General features: G+C 42.7%; 1 protein-coding gene across 1 annotated transcript; it reads right to left on the reverse strand.

Moving 5' to 3' along the window:
• Positions 1–8,658: 8,658 nt before the first annotated feature.
• fzd10 (frizzled class receptor 10) lies at positions 8,659–12,061 on the reverse strand. Its single transcript, XM_086207310.1, has one exon. It carries the CDS (start codon positions 11,312–11,314, stop codon positions 9,563–9,565), a length of 1,752 nt encoding a protein of 583 aa, XP_086063436.1. The 5' UTR covers positions 11,315–12,061; the 3' UTR covers positions 8,659–9,562.
• Positions 12,062–12,262: the final 201 nt, after the last annotated feature.

Here is a 12,262-nt window from a genome sequence, read left to right on the forward strand (position 1 = left end):
GAACACAACCTGGAAGCGACCAGCTACCACAGGCTGGTGGGAGCATGCCAGTATTCAACACTTTGTTGCCATAGAGACTACATGGAAACTAGTTTACAGGAGTCTAAAAACTGTCAAAAAGTAATACAAATGTTGAAAGAGACTATAAACCAAAGTCAAATAACTGAAAAATATTCACTCAAAAGTACGCAAATATTTAACCCAAAGTAATGGAATTACTAAATGCAGAAATTAAAATAGAAATAATCCAGAAATGCTGTAGAATTTCATTTCATGGAGGAAAATTGTGTAAATCTCTCCTTTAAACTCATTTGACTGCAACTGTACCCTGTGAATTTGTGACTTGAGAAGTTGCACTATGTGTCTGTCACAGGTAAATCGTATCGGTGTAAGGTTTTCCTATATGTGCTGATATTAGAAAACTTCTTTTAAGCACATTAAATGCGAAAACAAGGCCGATGGTGATTTTAAAATAGTGTAACTTGGTGTTTCCAGGAGAGAGCACTCCACTGCCTCAGCCTTGTGAATTTGACTATTATATTTTTATGTTATAACATTATAACATTCTATTTATGTATTATGGATTTATGTATGACAATGTTAAATATCATTTAATAAATTAAGTTATTTGTTTGAAGAAATCAACTGTCTATTCTTACACAGTCATAAAAGTACAAAGCTGTCGCACAGTGAACATAGAAAGGGTCTATTTTCAGAACAGGACAAAAATTCCCAATATCAGAGGAGCATATCAGTAATTATTTTATTTTTTTTCTGTTCAGTTTCAGGTTAAAAAAAATCCCGTATTGGTGTGGCTCCGCTACAGTGGCACATTCATGTGCAGCCCAACAGAGAATTACAGCGGCTTCCCTTTGTGTTTTATGGATATTGGCAAGGAAGAAAAGGCCACGCACAGACCCTGAACCCGTGAGAGACTGCATGCTGGCCATCTTGATTGAGGTTGTGTGATGACAAAAACGACTGTGACCTCTGGTATTGAGAATGCTTCAAACATTTATGGGGCTGAGCATCTTGCTACGGATGTGTTTGAAATGTTATTTCCCGAAGAAAGCTGATGTCATGTCTGTAGCAGTGGATGAATACACAGATATGACTGATACTGCACAATCAAGTTCATATGTTTGTTTGTTTTGGTGGCAAATTCTTCTTTGAGGAACTGCTCAGTTTACTGCTGTGAGAGGGACACACTCAGTTGCGTAAATTAAAAATTTGTCATGACATAATACTTGATGGCCGCTGAAAATGTCTGGCCCGGATCAATGTCTTGATTTTAGAATCCAGCCCAACTTAATTTGTAGTTTTGGTTTCGAGGACAAGTAGACGGCTGTCAGTGGAACTATGCTTCCAATACAAACAGACATTTTCTAAAGCACATCAGAAATTCACGTTGGTGTTTGCAGGAAGAGCAGCATTCCAAGAGCAGCGCCGCCCATCACTTCATTCCACATCTCCATCAAGTCATGTGTTTCCTGCTTAATAGAACATTTTGTTGTCTGCAGCTACTTTCTCTCCTTTGAAGAGAGAATAACAGAGGCTTGTTTTGTTTTGTTCACAATGTTGGATCAAAGTGTTGCCCGTGACCTAAGCCTGTGATCAAACACAGATAAATTTAGCTCTTCCTTTCGGTGCCAGCCGTTGTTACCTATGATACGCTGTATTGTGAACGTTCAGAAGTATACTGTGAAGGTGTGCAGTCAATCGGTGGACACATAACTGGCATGTTATTGTTCAGCTTCCTTATCAAGTCAGCCCTGGCTTTGCTCATCTGTTTCACTCAATCAAACTCATTCCTAACCAGGACTAAAAAACACATTCATACTCAAAATGCCTGCATTTTAGTTGAAGGGTTTTTCGATTTATGTTTATAAACAATCTTTGGGCATTGTCTTCCATAAAAAGCTCGGGATATACATTTCAGGGTGAAAAAAGTCTGTAAGTCATTATGTAAACAAAGATGGCAGGGTGACAAGTGTTTTCCACCGTGTTGTCATACTGCAATCAGAGATTGGCTCTTTAAGTGGTCCATTATTTCCCACTAAGAGCAGATAAGTGGGTCCTGACCCCCTTTTCTGTGTAGATTAGGCTCTGCTGCCATCGCCCCCATTACCATTATCAGGACCAGACAATCTGGCCTGCCACCAGTGTCCAGGAAACGGAGATTCCTTTGCCACGCTCTCACTTGATTACTCAAAGGAACGCATGCACTTGTATCAGATACAGTTGCAAAAGCCAACAATAAAGTCATTTATCATCTCCTCAACTGTTCCTCAGTACTTATCCCAAATTGCTTCCAGTCCTGTCACCGCATAAAGCAAGCTGGGAGCAAAATGGAACATTGTCTTGGACCGCTTCAGAGCAACACATGTTATGTGTTGTGCCTGCCCGCTCGTATTAACCTCAGAGAGCAGAAGGAAAGAAACCGTGGAGCTCTTCTGAAACATGAGCAGCAAAAACACAAGCAGGCTTGCAAACAGAACTGAGAGTTTTGCTCTCTTCGAGAGAAATGTGACTGACATCAGGTGGCCGATCACAGCAGCTGAGGAGGTGCAAGCCAGCATTTCATGTTTGCTTCGTCCTGTTATCATCACGTGCTCATAGATTAAGATCATCTTTATACTAATTAGGATAACTCAAGCAGCTTCTCTTAGTGGTGGCATGTTAATGCAAGATTTTTAACAACTAAATGCTTTTGAGGATAAATCTAATCAAATGTAAAAAGAATAAAAGATAAAACAAATAAATCATAGCAGTATTGGAATAGCCAACTTTTCTGAACTATCAGTAATTTTGATAGTTATGATCAAATGTGGCGTAAAAATTCTTGGCCTGTAGTTTAAAATGTAAGGATTCATTCGCAATGAAATGCATGAAATGAATAAATAGTCCTTCTTTTAGTTTTAATCAATTGCTTATCCATTATTCGAAGCTGAATACGTTTTATGGCCAAGTATTTGTTCATACTCAAATGATGACGCAGCTCGCAGGACAGATACACAGCCAAACAAGGACAAAAGGGTAAATAAACTGTTAAATTGACGACAAGCATATCCATGTTAAGTTTTTTTTTTTTAAATGAGGACCGTTGTACAAAATGCCATGTGCTTTCATAATAATTATTCATTTTTCACAGTTTAAAGGTGGACAATTGTGACTAATACACTTTTTAGGGAAGAACCATGCATCAAGACTTCCTGACAGTCTATCAGTCGCCATTCATGATCTGTCAAAGAATTATCATTTCTAATCAATTTAATACAATGTATAGAAACAATGGTGCGTGTGTGTGTGTGTGTGTGTGTGTGTGTGTGTGTGTGTAATAAGTACTTTAGATGGTCTGTATGTGGCATCAGTTGTCTGACTGTGTATCTTGGTGAGTCCGTGTCCACTGCACAGAGTACGGAGTGAGTGTGTGTGTGTGTGTGTGTGTGTGTGTGTGTGTGTGTGTGTGTGTGTGTATATATATATATATAAAGTACCATGTCTCCATGCAATGTTTTGAGCCAATGAGGATGTTTCCTCCACATTTGTGTGACAGCTGATGGTGTTGGTTCCTCTAATGTGCTCCCCCTCTGCGATATCTTTCTTTGTTAAGTTTGTGGAGAGTGTCTTTCAACAACAGGCACTTTCTCTCAGCAGTGTTCATAATCCTTGGCAGATCCAGCACCGCGCTTCTCTCCCTGTGTGTCCCTCAGTACCTCCTATATTGTCTGTATACTCACAAACACCAAAATATACACACATGTAGACAGACTTGTGCGTGCTCCCTCCACTCCTTCATCAATCCAGTCACTGCCTTTGCAACATCTGAAACACACACGTGCATACACACACACACACACACACACACACACACACACACACATTGAGAAATTTTATCTTTTATCTTGTTGCTCCATCTCTGACAAATCAGCAACCGTGAGTAAATTTTGTAATTAATAAGTGAAACACAGACACACAGACACACACACCAGCTTCAAAATGTGGCATCATTTATACAGAGTTTGTACAGAAGGAGACTTTTTATATTCTTATGACTGACTTGCCTAGAGGTTGTATGATCGCCTAGTTTATTTCAGCAATAGTAGAAGAGTGAGGGAAACTGGCTTGTTCACCTTCTGACATAGCCGGAGAAAATGAGCTCAGAAGATCGATAACATTTTGTACTTTAAATAAAAGACCACAGCCAGCGGCCAGTCATCTTAGCATAAAAACTGGAAACTCTGCAACAAATCTGCCCTCCAATCTGTCTGAAATCATCATTTTGTTACCTTTGGAGAAAGCCAGGCAGTCTGTTTCCAGTTTAAATGCTAAGTGAAGCTAACAGGCCGCTTGCAATACTTATATGAGGGTGATATTGATCTTGATACTCTTGACAAAAACAGTGAAAAACTGCTTCTTCCTATTAGAGGATGGTGGACCATTACTTGCTGCTTCAGTGCTGGAATGTATCAGTTCAGATTAGGGATACACCAATCTGATATTGATATCTATCCAAATGGATCAGACACCATGAAAATAAGACAGTTCTGTTCAATTAAACTCTTTTATTTTAGACATGTTTAAATTCTATGACATGTGCCTTTCATTCTGTTGGGAAGAGACAAAACAGCATTCATGGATTTAAAAGTAAAGCAATGCAGAGGTTTCACTGACTTGCTTTTATAATTTCTTATTAATAATGTCAACCCAGTAACTTTATTATTGGATTTATTTTCTACAGACGTTGTAGGACAGGGAGTCATGATAAATCAAAGAAGGACCCCGGTCTCATCCACACAGTGAGGCATACAGTTCATTAACCCAACAGCTGTTTAGTTCACCTCATGTCCGCTTATCGGTAACAACATCAGGACTTAAAGAGTCAGATGGTTGCACCTCTGATCCTGACACTGCCTGAACCAAGAGTGAATTCTGATCAGGTCTCATGGGCTGATATGGTCTACATCCTCTCTAAGATCTTGCTCCTGATTCTATAAGTTAGGATGTAGGATTGATTCAATGTACAGTACAGGAGTTGCTCTAAAAAAAACAAAAAACAAAAAAACAATTGTAGCTGGAGCCGCAGTTCTAAAGGAATTTCATCAGTGAACTCCATGGAAATATCTTTGAAGATTACTGGTTTTCTCATCTCTTTCTCATGCACTGAAATGATCCGACCAGAGCTTAAGAGAGGAGGCCGTGTGAGACGTGGAAGAAGTTACCTCGTGCTGGCCAAACGGGTCCTCAGAGGAAGTTTGCGGCTGCCCTGCCTGTATGCAGGGGGAGTGTCTGTTTGCACAGGTCTCCATCAGTTAACACTAATCTGCCTGATCTCCACCTCAAAGTCACTCCCTTCTCCACATGCAAATAAACATATTCAGTCGTCTTTCAAACCAAAGCCACTATCAAACACTTGTTTGATCAGTGGAGGGCCTGCGAGGCAGTTCATTATGCATTTGAAAAAGTGCCCTGCCCCCTCTTTGCAGGAGGAGAGCTCATTGTTGCCAGGTTTTTATGTAATTACTCTCACCTTCAGCAGCAGCAGCGGCTGGGAACAAATGCTTTCACGGCAGACAGAAGTGTGTGTGTGTGTGTGTGTGTGTGTGTGTGTGTGTGTGTGTGTGTGTGTGTGTGTGTGTGTGTGTGTGAGTCTGCAAGCTATTAGTGTGGCTTGTTACTGCAGATTGGGCATGTATACAACCAGTACTCTTACGTAGCCCTGGATTCTTCGCTATATAGATCAATCATGAACATGAAGGCCACCCACACTTCCTTCAACCATACTCCTCAGAACTCAGGATTTATGTACTTGAGGGATGAGAGACTGCTTTCATTGCATTCTTTGATAACACTTTGCTCTCTGAAACTTTGCAGATCTCTCTGCAAAGTTTTTTTTTTTTCAACTAACCCTTTTTACTCCAAGTTACAAATATTTCTTTAGCAAGAAAACAAACTTTCATTTGTCATGATGCGCCATACTTTCCTTCTCCAGTGCAGCCAAAGGAGGCAGAACTCTCTGAAAGTCAACAGCTTTACATTTACTGCAGCTGTCTGTTAAGATAAAACACGTGCCAAGAATCAGTATGGGTCTAGCACATTAGGAGCATACATGTTGGAGGAATCCACCCACCCGCCTCCAAGCAGCAGCCAGATTCCTTTGTGTGTATGTTGTGTATGTCTGTGCGTCATGTATGAGTTGATGACACTGAGCGGCGAGGAGCTGCTTTCCAAAAAGACAGGCCTGAACTAGTAAACAGGTGCTGCCGTAGCAGCTGAGGATGAGGACATGGGGCGTCTCCACAGAGCCTGATCAAAGAGAAGCTGCCTCAGCCGCCACTCATCCAGGCAACTTGATTTATGTCACTGTGTCAGAGGACTTTATGACTGGTTGCAACAGACAAAGCCAATTTACACAGGTTCCTCTGCAGCCTTCCATTCAATCACAAGGCATAGACAAGAAGGTGTGTCCATTTATTGATGTGTTGACTGCCGATGAGCTGCCAACACAGAGGAGGCTGGTTCTGCTCGGTTCCACTAAGCTCAGAGTGTGAAATTCTGAAAATCCCGGCTCTCCAGTCATCTTAGATTAAATCAAGTAATTATCAAAGGTTTGATGCCGTTTCAACAATGCTGATCACAAGCAGAAGCCCTTTTTTTTTTTTCGTCAGCACATCACAAGCCAACTGCTATCCCTGCTTGGCTGAAAGAATGAAAGGCAGGAAATGGAGGACTGAGGGGTGACGGCATTCATTTTGGTGGAGTTTTGAGATAAGATGCGTCAGCCTTTGTGACACACTCAGGCAAACACAACATGTCATCACAAGGTACATTTGAGGACCATCAAAGCTGGATTTTTCCTCACACTCCTCCGCTACAGGTTTGAACATCTACGATCGTCACATGTTTAAAAGCCTAAATTCAGCGATACATGCAGTTGAGTGTGACCCCCTTTTCTCACCAGCTCTGCCATTGCTCTCAGCAGAATTTTTCCCTTTGAAGAGAGGAGAAGAAGAAAAGTGAAGCCTGGCTGGCTGAAGACGCCCTGGAGGGGGGCGGTAACTGTCATTTATATTTACAGCCTTCCCAGACACCTCGGGGGCTGTTATCCAGGTGGCCTCTGTTGAAGCTCTCAGAAGCACTCACACCTTTTTCGCAACTTAGAGTATCAATAGACACTGCCTCACTTTGATTCAGCCACATAGAGGTTGTGAGTCATGTGCTTTTGACTGTTAAAACGGGTTGGGTTGATGCTGGAACTTGAATGCCCTCGGGGATAAAGCATTACTACACTTCTGAAAGTTTCTTAGACCAGAGAGGAGGACTCTCAAGCATTGGTTTTAAACTCTCTCTCTCTAAAATAGAAAAGATTTGAAACTAGGGAAGATAAAGGTGAAAAAAAAATCCTTCTTCCAAAATCTAAAAGAGTAAGTTCATCCATACATTTATGGTTAGACAATCTGACAGTATTCCTCTTTTTGTGTCTTAAGTGGCCGACATACTTGTAAGTATTCATGTTTTGCTACTTTAACAGCACTGTCAGACAAAAAAAAAAAAAAAAATCAATTGCCATGGCTTCAGGACTAGACTTGTGGTTCTCACAGCATGTACACTAAATTTATAGACAGTGTGAGATTTGTTTTACACCAAGCATCTCAGGATAACAGAAAATGTGCTCAGTTTACACGCGCTTTAGAAAACCATCAGTCAATATGTAACTACTTCAAATCCAGGCCAGATGTGTCTTTAGAAATGTCACTATGCCTGGCTGATAAGAAGAGAGGAGATGACAGATATTCTGTATTTTGGTTTGCAGCAATCCTCTTTTCAAAGTCAAACCCTTCAAACAGTCTAATCCTGTCCTGAATGAGAGCTGGATTATTGTATAACCCCTTCATTGATGCGCACCGACACATGCAAGACAGTGAGGGAGAGAGGAAGGGAGAAGGCTAAAATAAAGTTCACTGCAGCGGAGGTGAGGAGGTACATAAAGGGTTGTATAAGCCCCGAAGAAGAAGAAATTATTATCTCAATGTCATGCTGCCGAATCTGAATTAAAGGACATCATTTTTAGGACATCTTCATTTCCATTATAGATAAAATGATTATGCATTAAGTCATCGCGATTCAGGCCACACCTCCCCACCATTTTAAAAGGTAAATTTTTTGATTAAAAAAAAAAATACAACAATGAAAACAAAATGTGTTTTAGGGGTGATTTGCTTTCAGTTTGTTTTGTCAAAGAAATCAAAAATATTACACTTGACGTTTCATATTAAAAAATGCATTCAATGAATAAGCGCTGTGCATATGTGACCATGTAAGTTCACATTAGTGTATAAGCGGTGAACGGAAGGCCGACGATGACCCTTTCATGACTGTTTCTGCTGTTCGGCATCTTTGATGCTGCCGCACAGGGACTCGTGTGAATATCCAGCTCATTCCATATGAATATTTGAAATTAAGAATCGAGACGCTATTTATGCTTCACATATATGAAAAATGACGACATCTTAATCTCAACAATATGCTTTTATATCCTTATCTATTTTTTTTATTTAAAAGTGCACGTCTTTCCCCTCCGTAGCAGGAGATGTGCAGTTGCTGACCTGTGCAGCTCATAAAAAATGTTGACAGCTTTAGTTTGAGTAATCACTCCTCTCAGTTCTCCTGGTTGACTTAAATCCACCTCTGACAGACTGTAACACTGACAAAATAAAATTTTAGTGGGATTTTTATGATTAATTTCACTGTCAATAAAACCAAGCACAGCAACAGCAAAAAAGGGAGAAAAAGCAAGGCTTGAGGAAATGACAACACAGTTCCGACTTCACCAACGTTTAAAACTAGAACGTTTTATTCATTTTTTTTCCTATAAAATCTGAAGTCTTAGAAATATATACAAACATTCCCTTGTGCTATAAAAACAGCAAAGCAAAGAAACTCCACTGCGTGTACAAATAACTTTTCAATAACGAGTGCTCGATTAATTTATGGCATGGATTTGCCTCACAATGGGCAGTTCATAAGGTCTGGAGTGCCTCTCAACAGCTGCTCTCACTCAAGTTCAGACATATATGACACTGCCTCCATTTCCATTAAAAAGCCTCCAAACACAACACTCATCTCTCTGACCATTTGCCTCCATTGTTTGCGGGGTTTGTTCATTGTCTGTAATCTGCCACTAACAGTACAAGTGTCTTTTTCACCGGGAAGGAAAGCATCTATTGCACATTATTCAAGTAACCCCGTGGCACATCCGAATGGTTTATTCCACACGTTTTGTCAATGGAACAATACATATCTTTTCTCAACCAAGTTCTTCTGTAGGATAACTGAATCCAGAAGTAGAATTTTTTTCTCAAACAAAGGCAGCTGTTGTTGCATGAGATGGCTCAAGATAAAAAACAAAAAACAAAACAAAAAAAACAACACATGATGCATTATCTTCAATGCAGTTTGCATAAATAAAACATGAATCTTGTTTCTTTTCATGGCACTCTTGATTACAATGTCTCATTTAGGTAAGGGCTTTACAAGCATTTTCTGGGTTTATACAAAGAGCTCATACACATGTGGGAGGGGGCCGCGTGGGCTCGTACTTAGTGCTGTGCCCTTTGAGGGATGGGTGAGGTTTGATGTATGGCCTGCTGCTGGTGAACACGCTGGCGGCCTTCCTCCTTGTCCGCTTCTTTAGCTTCCTGCTGAACACGTTCTGCCATGACTGGAGGGTCTTTGAGGTCCAGATCCACATGCCACTGGTGATGCCTACCACCAGCAGCATGAAGATCTTCACCATGAAGATCTCAACAGCGGGGATGGAGGTCTTCATCACACACTCGTCGGCCTCAGGCCCGCTGCTGTCCACGCACTTCTGATCCCCTGCTAGGATGCGCCAGTAGTCCATGTTGAGCCGTTCGTAGAAATAGCAGGCGATGACGCAGGTGGCAGGGACAGTGTAGAGCACAGAGAAAACCCCGATGCGCACCATCAGCTTCTCTAGCTTGTCCGTGTTCTCCCCCTCTGTTTTCATAATCTTTCGGATATGGAAGAGGGCCACAAAGCCAGACAGCAGAAAGGAAGTGCCAGTAATAAGGTAACAGGAGAGTGGGATGAGCACAAAGCCTGTGAGAGCTTTGACATCCATGCTACCCACATAGCAAACACCTGTCAGCTCATCCCCCGCCACCTTCCTCATCACCAGGATCATGATGGTCTTCACGGCCGGGATGGCCCACGCTGCCAGGTGGAAGTAGCTGCTGTTGGCCTCGATGGCTTCATGACCCCACTTCTTCCCTGCAGCCAGAAACCATGTTAGGGTCAGGATAACCCACCAGAGGGAGCTGGCCATGCCAAAATAATACAGGATGAGGAACACAATGGTGCAGCCGGTGCTCTCCAGACCCTCCTGGATCACATACTGGACCCCATTGTCTCTATCGCAGGCTATTCTGTCGGCTCCCACAAAAAGTCGGATGAGGTAGCCCACAGAGTAAACGCAGTAGGACATGGAGAGGAAGATGATCGGCCTCTCTGGGTATTTGAAGCGCTGCGGGTCGATGAGGAAGGTGAGCACAGTGAAGGCGCTGGAGACAAAGCAGAGGATGGACCAGATGGCAATCCACACCAGAGAGAACTGCTTGTCTCCTTGACTCCAGTACACATCCACTTTGGGGTAGCATTTGGGAGCACAGGACTCGCTTTTCTCTACGAAGTGGAACTTGCCAGGGTTGCTGCATGTCTGCTTGCTGCTGGTGTCTTTCAGTTGCAGGTCCTGCCCAATCTGAGGCCGCTGAGGCCTGAAATCTGGAGGCTGGGTGTGGGAGACTTTAGGTGGCTCATCTGAACCGTTGTTGGGCGCCTCCATGCAAAGGTTGTTGGGATCATTTTTAGTGGGAAGCCGGGAGCAGTCCAGGGAGTCAGGCCAGGGGAAGTTAAACTGCTCTAAAATAGGTGAGCATTTCACTTTGACCTGCTCACACATGACCCGGCATGCTGGGATGGGGTTGGACACCTGCTCCGTGCACATGGGCGCGTAGAGTGAACACAAGAAGAATCTGAGATGACCGTGGCAGCCAAACTGGATAAGCGTTGCAAACTCCTGCAGCTTTATGGCTGCTTCTTTTTGGTCATCGTGGCCCATGAGATTTGGCATACGAGTCATGTTGTAGCCGATGTCTTTACACAGGGGGATGTTAATGTGTTGACATCTTCCCTCTCCAGACCAGTCAGGGTCTATGGAGCTAATAGCTGAAGCCCCATTGCTCCATAGGACCAGCAGTACATAGATGAGGCTAAGTTTAGAAGATGAACACATTCTCTCTTTATTTAAAGAAAAAAAATAGGCCAATTGTTCATCCGTCCCTCTGTGTTAATTCATTAAAAGTCTGTAAGCTGGTGTTTGTGTCAGATCGGAGTAGAAACGAACTTACAAGCTATCTGTTGCAAGACCATAATTTCCTCATTGCAGTTTAATAAACACATAAATCCCGCGATGGTGGGAAAATGTAGTCTTGCAGGAGGAGTGTGCTCCGGTCCATGCTTGCATGCGCTCCGCTGTGAGAAGAGTTGAAGCTTGTTCAGTCTCTTGCGCCGCTTATATCCACTGTAATATGAGTATACCGAGAACGCCCGTTGGCTCCGATTTGTTCTAAAAATGTTTCCAAAAAGTCTCCGTCCCCGCTTTTCATGTCACTCTTCCCCCGGAGAATCTCGCCGAATAGCGTTATGATTCCAGTCCGATAAGTTCGCCAAACAACAAAAATAAGCAGCTTCCTCTCCCTCTCTGGTGAGGCTGCAGCTCGCAAACACCGAATAAATCAGCGGTGGGAGTCTAATAAATATCCCGGGTGATACTCAGAAGTGTGTGCCGGTTTCTGCTTCTCCTCCAGCACGCAGCCAGTTGATGCGTCTGGTGGCTGCGCTCGTCTGAGCTGGTCGGAGCCTCCGTCCCGGTCTAACCTGCCAAGAGATCCGCCTTCAAAGACAGCTACTTTGCATAAGAAAGATGACACTGACACGCGGATTATTTTCTAATCGTGCGGAACAGCTTGTTCATTACTGCATTTTCAAAGGCCCACAGCAAACGTCCTTCTCTCTGTTTGTAGGAGCTCAAGCACAAACTTGAGCTTTAAAAGACACGTTTTAGGAGAATCCCACAATGTTGCGCAATATGGTTCAAATGCGCACCGGGTCAGAGGCGCGCCACAGCCGGAGTTTAGGTCACAAAGATGTTTTACATACGGGATGAGGTAGGAAGGCGAGT

The sequence above is a fragment of the Aulostomus chinensis genome, chromosome 6, assembly GCF_037954235.1.
Source record: "Aulostomus chinensis isolate RoL2024-O1b breed Wild chromosome 6, RoL_Achi_v1.0, whole genome shotgun sequence".
NCBI classification, from domain to species: Eukaryota; Metazoa; Chordata; class Actinopteri; order Syngnathiformes; family Aulostomidae; genus Aulostomus; species Aulostomus chinensis.

What these genes read in the sequence shown, in the direction of transcription:
- fzd10 (XM_086207310.1), bottom strand. Translation starts at nt 11,314, where the DNA reads ATGTGTTCATCTTCTAAACTTAGCCTCATCTATGTACTGCTGGTCCTA.